This window comes from Capricornis sumatraensis, chromosome 4, assembly GCF_032405125.1.
Source record: "Capricornis sumatraensis isolate serow.1 chromosome 4, serow.2, whole genome shotgun sequence".
In the NCBI taxonomy this organism is placed as follows: domain Eukaryota; kingdom Metazoa; phylum Chordata; class Mammalia; order Artiodactyla; family Bovidae; genus Capricornis; species Capricornis sumatraensis.
This window is the reverse complement of record NC_091072.1, coordinates 20,931,370-20,947,518: the sequence shown is the minus strand read 5'-3', so window position 1 is coordinate 20,947,518 and position 16,149 is coordinate 20,931,370. Positions and strand designations below refer to the sequence as shown.

Below are 16,149 nucleotides of genomic sequence, written 5' to 3'. Positions count from 1 at the left end.
AAAATGGAGGGTTCTTTTTGGTTTTAAATAGCCACTTGACAAGAAGGTGAAGAGACCCCTTAATGGGGTAGTGAGACCAGAGTCCAGGCTTCATTCTGTGGGCGGCACTGTCCTCACCACCTTGCAAGAAGCTAGAAATGTACATAATTGCAGAGAAAACTGCAAGACTACAGGAGAAAAGGAGGCTAGACCACGGTGGGGAATGACATCCACAGTCTTTCATATTTATATCTTATATATATATATATTACATCCAAGTATGACAGTCATTTGTACCATTTCCCAAGAGACATGGATGTTTCCAAGGCAAGGCAGGGCACGGGGAAAGGGGTAGGATGGGGGTCCAGCCCAGAGGAGGGGGCCGGAAGCTGCCTCACAGAAGCTGTAGGAGCTTCAGCGATTGTAAGAGGGCTGCAGGCTCGGCCGACGCCAGATACTGGCAGCAGAGCCAGTCCTCCAGCTCCACCCCGCGCCGGCGGTCCACCGCCTTCTCGGCGAACTTCATCATCATCAGGGCTCGCTTCATGTCGATCCAGTTATGGAGCGTGGCGCACAGCGCCTCCTCCGAGGTGCCCGGCGGCTCCACCAGCTCGCGCCGGGGCCCCCACAGCAGGCACTGCAGCACGCGCTTGGCCTCGCCGATGCGGATGCGCTTGATGGGGTCGGCCTCCAGCAGCAGGTGGGCGAGCCGCTGCAGGCCCGGCGAGTAGAGGGACAGCGCGGGCAGCGGGGGCAAGTCCTCCTGCCGGTAGTCCTGCTCCCGGAGCTGTGCCCGCACCTCGAACGGGTTGGGCTGGTGGAGCAGCTCATAGATGAGGATGCCCGTTTGGAATTCGTCGAACTTGCGGTACTGAGAGGCAGACACGATCTCGGGAGCCAGGCGTGCCTGGCTCTTCTTCTGCTGCAGGTTGGCGGTGCCACCCGGCTTCTGCTTGGCCTTTAAGAAATTGCTGATGATAAGCCGGGGCAAGTGTTTCTCACTGGACCCTCCTTGAAAGGTGGGGGCGGCTGGAGGGGTGGGGGTGACGCTGGTAGGGACAGTGGCTGAGGGGCCAGAGGACGGGGTGGCCGCGAGGGCGGGGGATGTGGTGGTGGGAGGAACGGAGGCGGCGGGGGAGGGCTCGGGGGAGGCCTGGGGGGTGCAGTGCACCAGGAGCAGGTTCTCCAGGCACAGGTCTCGGTGGATGATCCCATGCTCCTTCAGGTGCTCCAGCCCGTTGCAGAGCTGCAGGAGCAGGAAGCACACCCGCCGCTCGTAGACCTCGGGCTCAGACTGGTGGCTGGTGGCCAAGTCCCGCACAAAGTCCGAGGCGGTTTGGTGGGGCACCTCCCGAGTGATGACCACCACACAGTCCTGCTCCTGGGCGGGGGGATGTGAGGGCAGGGCAGACAGAGGGTCCTTGTGTGCGTCGGGAGAGGTGAGCATGCTGGAGGGCACAGAGGCCACAAAGTGGCCACAGTCCTGCTGGATATTGAAGTGCACGGGTACTGAAGGGCTGCAGTAGGAGGCTGCTTTGGGCTCGGGGGTCTTGCAGATCTGTGGGGGAAAGCGGAAGTGAGGTCAAAAGCCAGAGCCTTCATTCTGTTCAGTAAATAGTGCTGGGACATTTAGACATCCACACGCAAATGGTGAACTTACACCCCCACTGCCCACTGTGCACACACCATTTAACTCAAAATGGGTCACAGAGACCTAGGTCACAATGGGGAGGCTTAGGTGTGAGAGCCAAAGCATACACACTTTTGAAGAATACACAGGGCAGAATCTTTGAGGCCTTAAGCTAAGCCAAGATTTCTCAGCGACCACACCAGAACCATGGTCCAAAAGAGAAAAAGGTGGACAAACTTGACCTTATCAAATCTTAAAAGTTGTGTAGTTCAAAAAGTTTTAAGAAAATTGGGAAGACAAGTATTAGAGTGGGAGGAAATATTTGCAAAACACCTATCCATCCAGAATGTACCCAGAATTCTTGCAAAGCTGTCGTATGATAAATTATCCAATCAAAAAGTCAGCAAAAGATATTCACAAGCATTTCACCCAAGAACTATGTAAATGGCCATAAGCACATGAAAAGATATTCAACATCATGAGTCATAAGGGAAAGGCAAGTCAAAAACACAATGAGAGCCCAGCAGATGCCCACCAGAATGGCTGTAATAAAATGGTAACACCAAGCGTCTATGAGGATGTACAGAAATGGGAAGTCTCAGATACAGCTGCTGCTAAGTCGCTTCAGTCGTGGCCAACACTGTGCGACCCCATAGACGGCCGCCCACCAGGCTCTGCCATCCCTGGGATTCCCCAGGCAAGAACACTGGAGTGGGTTGCCATTTCCTTCTCCACAGATACAGCTAGTAGGATGCAAAATGGTACCACCCCTTTGGAATACAGATGGTCAATTTCTTAAAAAGTTAAACCTAAAATGATCATACAATCCAGCCAGAATGAGTTCCCTTGATAGGAAGACATCTCTTTGCCCACAACGTGGACTGGACACATTCTCAGGAAGCCAGATAAGAGCTTCCTCAGGCAACCAGCCTCACTCCCCAGCCCCTGCACCTGACTTGGCAGCTACCTGACAGCAGATATGTTTGATCGCTGGGATGTTCCCTTTTTGGGGAATCTCAGGGGCAGAGATGCAGGCCCTACACCTCTAGGACTTGGTCAAATTCTCTTAGGCTGCCCTGGTTTCTACATCCAGGTTAATATGCCATGCCTACCAATTGGCACAATCCATGGGGCTGATTTTAGTGGAGCTGCTAAGTGCAAGCCACTCCTCCAAGGGTGAGTCATAGCAGCTGAAAGAAAACAGAAAGCTCTCCAGGGAATAGGGAAGCCCAAGGGCCGAAAGGCACCCTCTGAACTGAAGATGGAAATAAACAAGTGGAGGATCTCAGGCTCTCTGGGGAGTTCCTACGCTGTGTCTTTCCCTCTTCTTCTACATCTTTTTGTACTAATGACAGCATCAGCCACCTAAGGATCCTGAGCAACAGGAATCTTCATCTGGTGGCCGCACAACTGAGAGTCTTGAGTCACACACAATGGCCTCCCATCAGGCCTGATCCCCTCTAATTAATTATACTGAAAGAGACTGCAGATGGTCTGTGGGCACTCCTCTGCAAAGGAGACGGTGCAGCCCCAGCCGTGCTTTGTAGAAGGGTAAGGATCAGTATGTAATCCTCAGAAGAAAGGCATCTGCCCCATCTGCAAAATATCACCCAGCAAACAACCTCAAAACAACCCTTCGGCTGCTGCATGGCTACACCTGAATGGTCATGGCAGTGTTTATGGAGTGCCACAATGCTTAGAGGTGACGTTTTTAGAAGTTCTGTTGCAAGCGCCTTTTCAAAGAGATTTATTTATATTGCAGCTCTACAAACCTCAGCATGAAACCTGGCATAAAGGAGCTCAGCTACTAAGAAAACTTTTTAAAAGATAATCGGAGGGTTGGGGGATCGGGGGAGGGAACACATTAATTTAGTGATCTCTCGTATTAGAAAAGTAGAAAAGAAATAAAAGGGAAGCTCATTTTATCCCAGACAGTGTTTCCTCTTCCATTAACAAAAGTGATTTCAGGATACATGTCGAAAAGGCGCTGCTGTAGGTTTTTTCTTATCTGAGCCCAGCCAGCTATATTCCATTTTTAAATGGCAGTTTTCTGGAACATCGTCGGCTTGGGTGGTCCTCAAAAAACAGTCTAGTGTATAAATACCAACAACCACTGTGTATGGACCTGTTTGCAGGGCCATCCATCCATGGATACAAGTGAGAGCTTCTCAACTACAACATACGCAGAAAACTTTCACATGGTGTCTATAAAGCATATTTCCTGTAGTGTCTCTTTAAATCTCATTGAACAACTCGGTGAGATAGATGTTACTACAGAGCAGAAAGCTGAAACTTTAAAAAGTTAAGGTATTTTGCCCAAGACTGTACAGCTGAGAAGTGTTCTGGAGGTGAAGAGTATGAGCTTTAGGGTGAAAAGGACCTTAGTTTAAATATGAACTCTGCAAACATTGGCAAGTTACCCTTGATTCTTATTCTTTTCGGTTGGTCGTTATGTTCTATTAAGTAGTCACAAACACTGAACGCATGAATGCTGAGCCACTGCTCCTAGGGAAATGCAACGTGAAGTTCTTACAAATCTCTGGTCACAAGAGGTTCATCAACTGGCCAATGTATAACCCTGCTGTATGTGTGTTTCTGTTTAAAGACTCCTTATTCATAGATACTGTTGAGTATTTCAACTGTGCTAACAGTGACTCATGGCTGACAGCAGTGTAGCTCATGCCTGAAAAGAAGCTGATCTAACACCCTCTCAAAACTGCATCACAGTCTTCCTGACCTTAGGATCATGAGACAGGACTTCATTGCTTGGCATGGCCATTTTAAAGGGTGAAATCACCCTTAAAAAAAAAAGTGTGAATATGAGGCACTTGTTTATAGTATGAGAGCTGAGAAAGAAGGTGGAGAGTCCCTGTGTAGCACCTCAGCTAGGGATTTCTGTGTTGAATAACTTAGGTCTCCCAACTCTGCACATGGCCAGGAATGACCACTAAAGCACCCCAGGTTACAAAAAAATTTCAGCACCAAATTCACAAATATGAAATCCCCAAATATTGAGAATTGACTGTATTTATCTCAAAGTCTGTTTCTTCTCTGTATCTCAAGGGCAGTGTCCCTCCTCACAGGGCCACTGGGAGCATTAAAAGACACAACACAGACGCAGCTATCAACACAAAGCCTAGCCCAGGTGAGCATTCACTGGGAAAGGTTGCTATGGTGACTGCTCTTGTGGGTCTGATGGTAACCTCCCTCGTGGTGGAGCCAGGCAATCCAGAGGTGGCTGGCAGGTAATTGTACAAACCCAGAGGGCGCAGCTGCCGGGCCTGGGATGCGTTTCCAAGGATCCTTTTCTCCAGGGTATCAAAGGCTTGAGCCCAGCAAAAACTCTCCTTGGGAGTCCAGGCAGTTTGCACAGAGATGTAAATGAAGGAGCAGAGTCAATGACAACTGGCCTGGATGGGATTCAAAATCAGTGAGCTGGTCTTCTGGCAAGACCTCACTGCCTCGAACAAAAGACGGGGTGCATGTTAACCAGTGGGGCAGCCCTGGGCAGGGCCCCTCAAGATCATTCTACAGAGTCAAATTAGGAGTGAAGGTAGAGGAGGTGGGTGAAAGGCTTCTCTTCCACCCCCACCTCCCTTCACCATCCCACAAGATCATTTTCAGGGGTCTGTGCTCAGGTTTTGGCTCAAGACCTTCACACAGACTGGTTCAGCTCCAATTTCAAAGGTTTCATTGAGCCAAGTCTCGCTTTAAACTTTGGTGCCTTGGCCTGCTTCGTGGTTGAAAATCTGGGCTAAGTCATGTCTGCGAAAAAAAAAAGGCCCAGCCAACTTAACCCAGGTCCCTAATTACTGGAGTTCTGGCTGACTGAGGCCATGAAACAGCTTCGACAGCACACGTAAGAAAGGCTTTTCCTCCTACCCTGTATTCGTGCAGCAAGGCTACACAAGCTGGCTTCACTCTCTCACTGCCACAGGAGGCAAAGCCCACAGAGGAACCAACACGAGCCTGAGCAGGTGCGAGCCTGCAACCGAAGCTCCTGCATCCCAGATATGAATGAGCTCGGCCGCAGACGGGCGGCTCGGGAAGGAGCCTGCTCCCCTCCTGGGGACCCAGAGGATTCAGATGACTATTTCATCCAGAACCAGCACTAATGAAGCGGAACGGCGGCGCGTGCAGGAGTATGCTCTGCACCCCGCCTCCACCCCATCACCAGGCCAGGCACATCTCCAAATCGATGCTGGTGTTCCCTAGACTCTGAATACTTGAAATTCTTTTTCAAATTTCCTTTTCATAAAATATTGAGCTCCAATATTAAAAAAAAAAGTTAAAATTTTAAAAAGAAATTTCCTTTTCACACGCTACAGAGATATACCCTGATCTACCAAGGCTCCAGCAGAATCACAGAGAACACTGGGACTCTCTTCCTTAACAGGCCCAAGGTCTATCTGCTGGTTTCCTTATTATTATTATTTTTTGATATGGACCATTTTTAAACTTTTTACTGACTTGGTTTCAATATTGCTTCTGTTTTGGGTTTTTTGGTTGGGAGGCACGTGGGACCTCAGCTTCCTGACCAGGGATCAAACCAGCACCCCCAGCATTGGAAGGCGACGCCTTAACCACTGGACTGTCAGGGAAGTCCCTCCTTATGGTTTAGATTTCAGATGAAATGAACAACACTGCCTTCTAATCTTCTCTGGGAATGCGCATCTTCTGTACTGTTCTTCAGAACTGGCTAACTCTACATTATTACAGGAGGTCTTAGAATCCAAGATGCATATCACAATCATGAATCTAAAACACCAAACCCCTTGATCCAGAAGTTCAAGGGGTTTGAACTTGAACTAGACCTTGTGCTAAGTGGCCCCTTGGTCCACATCACTTTCTACCCCATGGGCAAGAAGGATTAAAAGCCTGTCCCACCAGGCTTGTTCCTCCTCAAAATGGAGAGGTCAGCTCTCTCTTGACAGTGAAGGAGCCCCCAGGTCCAGCCCCAGGAGGCAGGGGACAGTAACTGATGCACCTGAACACAAGAAAATGTTCAGGGTGGAAGCAGAGAGATGATTCAAAGATCATTTTCTCAGGTCCACTGGGTCAGCAGAAGCAAAGAACTTCCTAAAGGCACCTCTACTCCCTTGACTTTCAAGGAGCTCAAATTTACATCCCTTCATTGGATAGGTACAGATCCTGGGCTCTGGGCTGCCAGTGATGACCAGGCTGACCACATTCAGCTCGCTCTTTCCTCCACTGAACACTTGCATACAAATCACACTGCACCATGTCCTGGGCCAGGCAAAGTGAACTCACGGAGCATTTCCAGGAAACGACCCTCCTCTGGGAGGTGGCCGAGGGGACAGGAATTCTCAAGCCACAGGGCTGCCAGTCAGGATCACCAGCCACATGGCGGGGGAGCGGGAGGTGGGGGTGAGACCTACCTTCACGGCGTAGGTGCTGCCGGGGTCCTCGGAGCAGGTGGCGCAATAGTAAATGGCATCCCCCGAGTCACAGCAGGGCTTGTTACAGGTCAGCTTGAACAGGGACCAGTTATTCTCGCTGAAGTGCAGCTCCTTCTTCTGGCCGCCCATGAAGAGGTCCTCGCACCTGGCCACGAGGCGGACCAGGGACTGGGCATACAGGCCCCCCAGCTTGGCGTAGGTGCCCTCCTTGCTGCTGATGCTGTTCAGGAGGCTGTGGAGCTGCAGCTGGGTGCTGCCCGCCGAGGCCTGGCTGGATACGCTCAGCTGGGAGGACGAGGTGGAGGAGACCCCTTTGCCCTGCAGGCCTTTGCTGCCCCCTAGCCCTGGCATGGGGCCCCGGTGGCCACTGCCTTTGGAAGTTTTCTCCAGCGGCTCTGAAGCGGAGAAGACGTGCTGGTGGCGGCCGCCGGGGCCTGAGGCATAGCTGAAGTGGGAGTCCTCCTGGGCACAGACGTTAGTCTCTGAGTGGCTGAGGTTCAGCTTGGGACTTGCTGTTCTGGGCTTGGGGGAGCCCTGGGGCCAGAAGAAGCCATCGGGGGAAGAGGCCGCCCGACTCACGAGCTTCTTCTGGGGAAGAGGCGGGGGCTGCAGGGGATCGCCGGGGGACACATCCTCGGTGGAGCCCGAAGGGAAGGGGACGGGGGCAAAGAGCTTCTTCCTGCTGTTGGTGGGCGAGTGACCTGGCTCAGATGATGGACCTGAGAGAGAGAAACAGAAATTCTCAGGCTAGAAATCCATGCTGCTCAGTTCCAGGATCCTGTGGGCTTTTTTTTTTCCCCATCAAAGTAATTTATATTGTTTTTATCTATTTCTTGAAAAGACAACATATGCATATGAACAAATTAAAAGTGCAAAAAAGGTATACAATGACAATGAGCCTTCTTCCTATCTGGTCCCTCAGCATCCAGTCCCTCTAATCTAAAGGAAACCACTGCTGGCAATTTCTCATGCATCCTTCTGGAGATCCGCCAAACAACCAAAACAAACACACATGCAACATACACACGTTTACACAGAGGAGAGCAAACAGTGCCCACTGATCCCAATATTCCTTTTCTTCATTTGCCACTGTGGATTGGAGATAGTCCACATCGGATGATGTCCAGGTGTATTTCACTCCTTTTAACAGGTGCCCCATATTATATCATTTTATGCAAGTATCATAATTTGCTGGATGGCTACTTAGGTTGCTTCCAATATGTGGCAAACAATGTTCAACAGCAACAACAAACTTGAACATGTGTGGCTTGGCTGGATTTTTTTAAAAAGTCAGTTTATAGATGGTAGTGTTTAGCTGCAGTAAAATGCCTCCTTTTAATGTGTAATTCTATGAGTTCTGACAAACTCCCTGATGGCCTGGGGGACAGGGCAGACCCACAGACATTTTAGAAAGCAGACAACGGTGGTGGTGGTTTAGTCATTAAGCTCTGTGCATCTCTTACGACCCCATGGACTGTAGCCCGCCAGGCTCCCCTGTCCATGGTATTTTCCATGCAAGAATGCTGGAGTGGGTTGCCATTTTCTTCTCTGGGGATCTTCCCAACCCAGGGATTGAACACGAGTCTCCTCCATTGTGGGCAGATTTTTTTTTTTTAACCACTGAGTCACCAGGGAAGCCCAGAGGGCAAAGGAAGGTGATTTTATAGAAGAAGAAGCAGAAAAGCGAGTGGTTCCTAGGCCCCTGAGTTCCCAGAGTGGTGCACATGGATACCGATATGATTCTGGGAAAGTTCCGTCACTGCCCCAGGTCTCCACAGCACACAGGTACGTCCAGAAACATCACAGAAGGTGAGATGGATGGCCAGTCTAGACAGAGCGAAGACTGGACTTAGTCTTCGTGTCACTGCATGAAATGGAGAGTTCACAATGAAATAAGAGTTCAGGTAAAAAAACGTTTAAGAAAAGGTACTGACATTGGAGACAAGGAAGTATCAACTGAAATAATACTCATTTATTTCATTCTAAGAACTGATTCAAAGATGTAGCCATTATTTTAATAAAAGCTTTTAGGGGGATTAAAAGAACCCCATTAACTATATCCATATGTGGTAAAATGCATGCTATTATCCTGAAGGTTAAAATGTGAAAGAAACAGGGGTCTCAGATTTAAGGAAATGAACACTTATGATGTGCACCCATCATTTTCAGGGGGCCCCAACCTCCAGGATCTAATGGCTGATGACCTGAGGTGAAGCTGATGTAATAATAATAAAGTGCACAATAAATGTAATTTGCTTGAATCATCCCCAAACCATCTCACCCCCCACCACCCACAGTCTGTGGGAAAATTGTCCTGCAGGAAATCAGTCCCTGGTGCCAAAAAAGTTGGGGACCACTGTGACTGTGCACGTCCCCTCCTAAGGGCCGGGTATGCCGTACCTCTCTGAACTCCTCTCCTCTCAGCAGGACGACTAGAATGAAAGACGCACAACAAACACAGAGGCCTGAGACATGTGGAGAGAGCCCCTACAGGAAGGCCACTGTTAGTTTTGTGTCACTTCACTCAAGGCCTTTGTAGGGCTGCTTGTGCATATGTGATAGCTGTTCATGCCTGAGTCTCTCTCTGCTTTCTCCAGCCAAAGTGGGACAGAAGTGGCCGGCACCAAGCCTCTCATATCCACATGGGGCAGGGTGCAGGATCGGGGGTGGTTTCCTTACTTAAGATGCTTCTCCATAGGCAAGAGAGAGCAAGGTGGATGACCACGTCCTCAGGCATTGATATCCATGCCCCAGCCTCTCTGACCAGCATCAGTGAGTGACAGCAGAACAAGCCCAGTGCGAAGCCCCCAGAAGGACAGAGTTAGTACACGCAGCTCACTGAACCCAGGAGCTGGGAACCAGGTTCAGGCAAAGAGATGTATTATCAACACTCAGAAGATAAGGGTGGGAGAGGAGTGGAGTGTGATCAGAATTCCGGTCAGTCAGCCCTGATGTTCACTGGAAGGACGGATGCTGAGGCTGAAACTCTAATACTTTGGCCACCTGATGCGAAGAGCCAACTCATTAGAAAAGACCCCAGTGCTGGGAAAGATTGAGGGCAGGAGGAGAATGGGATGACAGAGGATGAGATGGTTGGATGGCATCATTGACTCAGTGGACATGAGTTTGAGCAAACTCTGGGACATGGTGAAGGACGGGGAGCCTGGCATGCTGCAGTCAGCCCATGGGGTCACAAAGAGTTGGACACGACTGAGCAACTGAACAAAAACAACCAGCAACAGGGACACCCTGCCTATGACTCCTGGTCCCCAGTTCAACTGGCCGGGGAGGTCTGTGACAAGTCAGTTTGTGGACTAGTCCCCTCTTTTAGCCTCATGCTTATACCCACCCCCTTATCTGGTGTGCTTTTCTTGCCTTCTTTGTACGGCTCTCACCACATCCCTTTCTGCCTCTACCCTGATCTGAGGGTGCACAGAGAGATGTCAGCTGTCAATCTTACTCAGCTGAGCTTCCTCATTTAAAGCTGACCAGACTGCATCCCCACGAAGGCCCCTTCCAAAACTAACAGTCTACAATTTCAGCCACTGTTTCCACTTTCAACAGCTCCTCATGTGTATTCTGTCTCAAAGCTGCCCCCGAAAGAAAATACCTCTATACTGATGGTTATCTGGCTTCCTCTGTCCCTCTGGCTCTAGCTCTCCTATGCTGTGGCTGGAAAACTTTTCAGTCTTTAAGAATAGCAGGAATCTTGGAAAAAAAAAAAAATATATATATATATACATATATATATATATATATATATATATATATATATATATATATATAAAATCAGCGACACTTCTTACCCTGGATTACCAAAGAAATCCAAGAGGTTGTGCTTTAGCACAAAAAATAACGTGTGTGTTCAGGCAGATGGAAGGAAGTGATTTTTTTCTCCTTTGCCCTGTAGGTGTTCCCTTGCTTTCTTGTGGGAACTGTGAGTCAGTGGCTTTGATGAGATCTATATCCTGCAACCTCTGAACTAAGTCGGGCCAGGAGTACTGGATATTAGAAGGAGGCGTGGCTTCAAGGATTAGTGTGTAGGCTGGCTCCTTTTTCTGTATTTCTTAGATGTTAGGTGTTTGTCACCCAGCAAGCACCGCCTAAAGCGCCGAGCGGTCAGATGATGGCACTGCGCAGGAAGGCTCCCAGCCAGGCGCTTGCCCGGCAGAGGCACAGGACTACACGACACAGACCTCATCCAGTGAAGTGAGGTTCACCGGAAACGTGCCCTTTCCCTATATAACCGGGCATTACATATGTGTGTGTGTGTGTGCATGCATGCCAACTCCCTTCAGTCATGTCTGACTCTTGGCGACCCTATGGCCTGTAGCCTGCCAGGCTCCTCCATCCATGGGATTCTCCAAGAAAGAATATTGGAGTGGGTTGCCATGCCCTCCTCCTGGGGATCTTCCTGACCCAGGGATTAAACCTATGTCTCTTACATCTCCTGCACTGGCAGGCGGGTTCTTTATCACCACCTCCACCTGGGAAGCCCTTTACATACACACATTGTGATTTTTTTCAAATGAAAAAAATCACCTAGTTTGGTAACAGGCACCCCACCTTCTGTCCTGAGGCATTCTTAATCCACGCTTCAGACTTGGATCCATGACTGATGAGAAGACCGTAATTCTCTCTGATGGCTCCCAGGCACCACGGGACTGAATAAATAACATCTCAGCTGTTAATATTCTTAGGGCTTCTCAGAAAGAGATGTCCATGTGTGACCCTTCTTGATGAAAGTGTGATTTCTCCACCGCAAGACAGGCAGCAGCCGTCTTCTATGGAATCACAGGGAGCACCCGAAAGCCCACTCTGGATCTGTCATGCTCTTGACTCTTCCTTGGGGCACCTCCTCAGAAACATGGCTGTGACCTTGCAGAGGCTAGACTCTTACTATGTGTGGCAGCTGCCACTCTCTGCATGTAGAAGAGCCAGAAAGAAGAGGGAACAAACATGCCTTGACACCTAAAATAGTCTCAAAACTCCCAGGCAAGCCACTGGTTTAGAAAAATGTGCCTAAAAAAATCATGAAACACTTTGGCCAACAGCCCATATTCTCAGGACTTGGATCCAAGGGCGCACGAGACAGAGTCAAATATATCCTGGGGTTTTAGGCCGGTGTTAGGTCACTCTGTTTCCAAATTCTGGCTTACAATTAAGGGTATAAAAAGGGTAAGAATGGAAAATACTTTCCTGGGACGTCTGCCTACATCACAGTTACATCATTGGTAGTTTTTTAAAAATGACTTTGGGTACTAATAGGGCCAGAGAGCTACAAACCCCATTTCCTAAGTTTTCCTTCCAGTTTTCAGTTCTGCATATCAAGCCGGTAGCTAGCTATACAGCAGAACAGCTCCGCATCCCTTTAGTGCCTGTGCTTCAGAGAAAAATGTTTCCTCGGACAAAACTATCGTGTGGTGCACGGGGTGGGATCTCAGAACAACCGACGGGAAGGTGAACTCATTTGGTGCCATCCTATTTAGAAAGCAGAGAAGAGGAACCAGGATTTCAACGGTCCGGAAAAAGAGCTTAACTCCTATGCAGAAACGCAGGCCAAAAGTTCAACCCCAGCACTGTGAGGTTTTCTTATTATAGAGTCCTCTCTTCTGGCTGGGTTTTAATAGGTACTTTCATTGTTCTCTACAGCCAAAATGAGAGCTGGGCTGCAGGAGGAAGTGGTCAGTCCAGTTTTGAAACGTATAAATAAGCCCGTGCGGCTCCCTTGGCGCCCGGCTCTGCCTTCTGACGGATGTAAAGGACTGAATGACACAGACCTTGACAGCAGGGAGGCCAGAGCAAATGTGGGGACAAAGGGCAGGGTCCCAGCTAAGAGCCCCCCCTGCCCAGCTCCAAACTTTAGCTTCGGCATCTGACTGTTCTCCACCTTGTAAAGGAAAGTAAATGGAATTTTCTTTTGTTCGGAACACTTAAGTGTTTTTTGGATCTTTTTTAAAAATGAGGGTAAGAGGAAATGACTGGCTGGCTGGAAATGACTGTATAGATTAATCCATTCATTCACTCATATTTCCTGAGCACCTACTACAGGCACGGCAGAGGGAACAAAGTAGATGGAGAAACCTCGTCCGCACCATGGCCTGCTTCAATCCCTACATGTTCAAGGTGAGAAACTGAAGCCATCGGTGGAGGCCAGCATCACACAGGAAGTGGTAGTCTTGCAGATTTTGGCCAGAACCCCTCCCCACCCCTCCAGAAGATGTTAAGGGTCAGGGCGGAGGGTATGTTTTAGACTCACAGAGAGTAATTTTTTCCTCCAAAGGAGAACTATACAAGCTCTTGTTTGGTTCCACAATCAAAACAGACTAAGCTCTATTTTGTTGCTGTTTTGTTAAAGGAAGGCATATGGCATTCCTTCAAGAGGAATGCTTACTTTTTCAAGAAGGCAAACGTGGTCTGAAAATGGAAATACATTATTAGCATTGTACAGTTATATGGAAAATGCAGCATTTGTGAGATGTTTCTCTGGACTGCTTAAGCATCCCAAGAAACAGTGATCAAGATGGGTAGGCCATTGACACGCAAAATGGGGAAGCACTGTCTGTTTGGAAAACAGGCTCATGGAAAATATTTCATGTCTACAGCCCGTATGTGTTTCCAGAATCATGATTTTTCCCATTATAACACAATCACTAAGGGTTTGCTTCCAAATTAACAGTAAAATTAAATGTTCAAGGCACTTTTGCATGCTGCTAATGGAAGCATAAATTGACATTTTTAGAGGTTAATTTGGTAACATCTATTTTAAAATGCATATATGTTTTAATATATCAATTCCACTTCTAAGAAGTTATCTTACAGATATGCTCAGCAAATTATCTCAGTGTATGTCCCAGGATGCTACTGTAGAGTTCTAATGAAAGGAACCTACATATGCATCAACAAGAGGAGGGTTTAACTCATTCAGACAATGAAAAAATATGCACCATGAAAAGAAAATGACGTTGACCTAGAGGTTCTGATTTGAAGGACTTCAAGATACAGTAAGTACAAAAGTGTGTAGAACTGAAGCTTATGATATTTGGAATATGGATACAAATTCGTGGGATGATATAGAAAAAATGTTCCAAGTGGAGGTGGGAGCTGGGGTGGGAGTGTCTGAAGACTGGCTTTTCATTTTATATCTTTCTCCACTGTTTAGATTTGTATCATAGACATGTATGGACTTTACTGAAATAACATACGTTTTTAAATTTAGTTTAAAGGGAATAGCTCAATCTAAGATGAAGCTTTACATGTGGTGATATTGTGAGGGCTCAGGCCACACTTAAAAATGAGTTATCTTTTCTTTAGGATAATTTCTCCAACCTTTAGTAATAGATCTTTCAGAACAGAACCCATTACTCAGTCTATCTCCATGGAGGGCTGGGAGGAGAGATAAAGTGTTAGAGCAAAACACGGATGGAATATATTAGACTGAACCCATCCAGTTAGGATCAAGTGTTCTAACAAGCCTGCTTAATTAATAGAAAACACACTATTTTTGGTTTAGAAGTTTTAGATGTCTTTTTCAGGACCACCATTTTTTTTTTTTGGTTGCTTCATGTAGCTTGCAGGATCTCAGTTCCCTGAAACAGGGATTAAACCCAGGCCACGGCAAAGCCCAGAATGTTAACTACTACACTGTCAGGGAATTCCCAGGACTACCTTTTTGAAAATACTATTTCTTCTTACAAAGGCTTGGGTGATAGCCTAAGTGGGTGAGCAAGGGCTCAGTGAGGGTGAGGCTGATGTATGCTCTTTGTGGACTTACTGTCTCCCCTTGACAGGTGCGTCCCACCCCCTTACTGGCTGACTTTTCCCTGTAGCACTTATTGCCGTCTGACACACTGGCCACTTGAGTTCTTTATCTTCCTCGCTATCCATGTCTCCACACTAGACTGTGAGCTCTATGGAAGAAGGGATGCGGCAGGGAGAACCTTCTCTCCCTGCTGTGTCTTCAACATCTAAAATTGTACTCAATCCATAGTTTGCGTGGGACTTCCCAGGTGGCTCAGTTTTAACTGATTCTTTAGAATCTGCCTGCCAATGCATGAGACACAGGAGACCCAGGTTAGATCCCTGGGTCAGGAAGATCCCCTGGGGAAGGAAATAGCAACCCCCTCCAGTATTCTTGCCTGGGAAATCCCATGGACAGAGGAGCTGGGCAGGCTACAGTCCATGGGGTCACAGAGTCCGACACAACTGAGCAACTAAGCATATTGTGACTGCGTTAATGTCTATATTTTAAAAATCCTCTTGGCATTATTATCGAGAAATGCAAGCTCACTACTGTCAAGATAGTTAATGAACTTTCTGTGCCTCTGGTTTGCCAGTGACAAAAATCAGAACAGAAACACTGGCTGGGTATATTTCTTTGTGGGAGTTTATAGTCACTACTGTCTGGTTATTTAGACCTCTCATCTATCCCTTGTGACCACATTTTCAGTTCAATCGGAGATGGGAGCCTGGCATCCATGATGTTTGTTTAACTGTGGAACTCTTAATTGAAATGTTATCCTACATCAAAATGGAAAATGATCTTAATGCAGTTATGAGGTTTGCAATATTTAAAAGCAACCATTTAAAAGCACAGGAGTCTCCTGATGACCATTCCTCCCACCCCCATCCATCCATTCACTCCAGATGACCTTCCCCTTGGCAGCGTTCATAGATCTGTCCTTACACATGCAGTTTGTCCCTCCCTACCCAAGCATAAACCTGACAACTGCTTAGATGGATTTTTCCTTTCACCGAGTTGACCCACTGTTCAATGGAACTGCCCACATGGACAAATGGGATAACAGATGTGCTCAGAGGAGTAAGAAATGCAACACAAGCACAAAGAGCTGAATTAACATTGATATAAAAATATTTTGTCAAGTTTAGACAAACTCGTTTTTTAAAAAATGCAACAAAATTACAGCTTGCAATTGTGTTCATTTTTCTTATAAAATTAAAACTTTTGCAAGGGGTGGGGCACAAAACCTGGATAGAAGAAAACTAACTTTCACCATGAACCCAGATGAGTTTCCAAGAAGTTTCTAAAAACTACTACTATGTACATGCCCTGGAATGACTTTGTCCTCAGCTCACTCAGGCTTGCTCATACCACAGACT

The 16,149-nt window shown here is 47.7% G+C and overlaps 1 protein-coding gene across 1 annotated transcript in view; it reads right to left on the bottom strand.

The window, feature by feature from the left end:
- Positions 1-283: 283 nt before the first annotated feature.
- Positions 284-16,149, bottom strand: part of PRAG1 (PEAK1 related, kinase-activating pseudokinase 1) — a 40,885-nt gene continuing 25,019 nt past the window's right edge. The window contains exons 4-5 of the mRNA XM_068971734.1: positions 7,009-7,748; positions 284-1,537 (exon numbers count right to left, since the gene is read on the bottom strand). Of these exons, the coding sequence (XP_068827835.1) occupies positions 374-1,537; positions 7,009-7,748 (1,904 nt within the window). The 3' untranslated portion in view covers positions 284-373. The remainder of the gene's footprint in view (positions 1,538-7,008; positions 7,749-16,149) is intronic.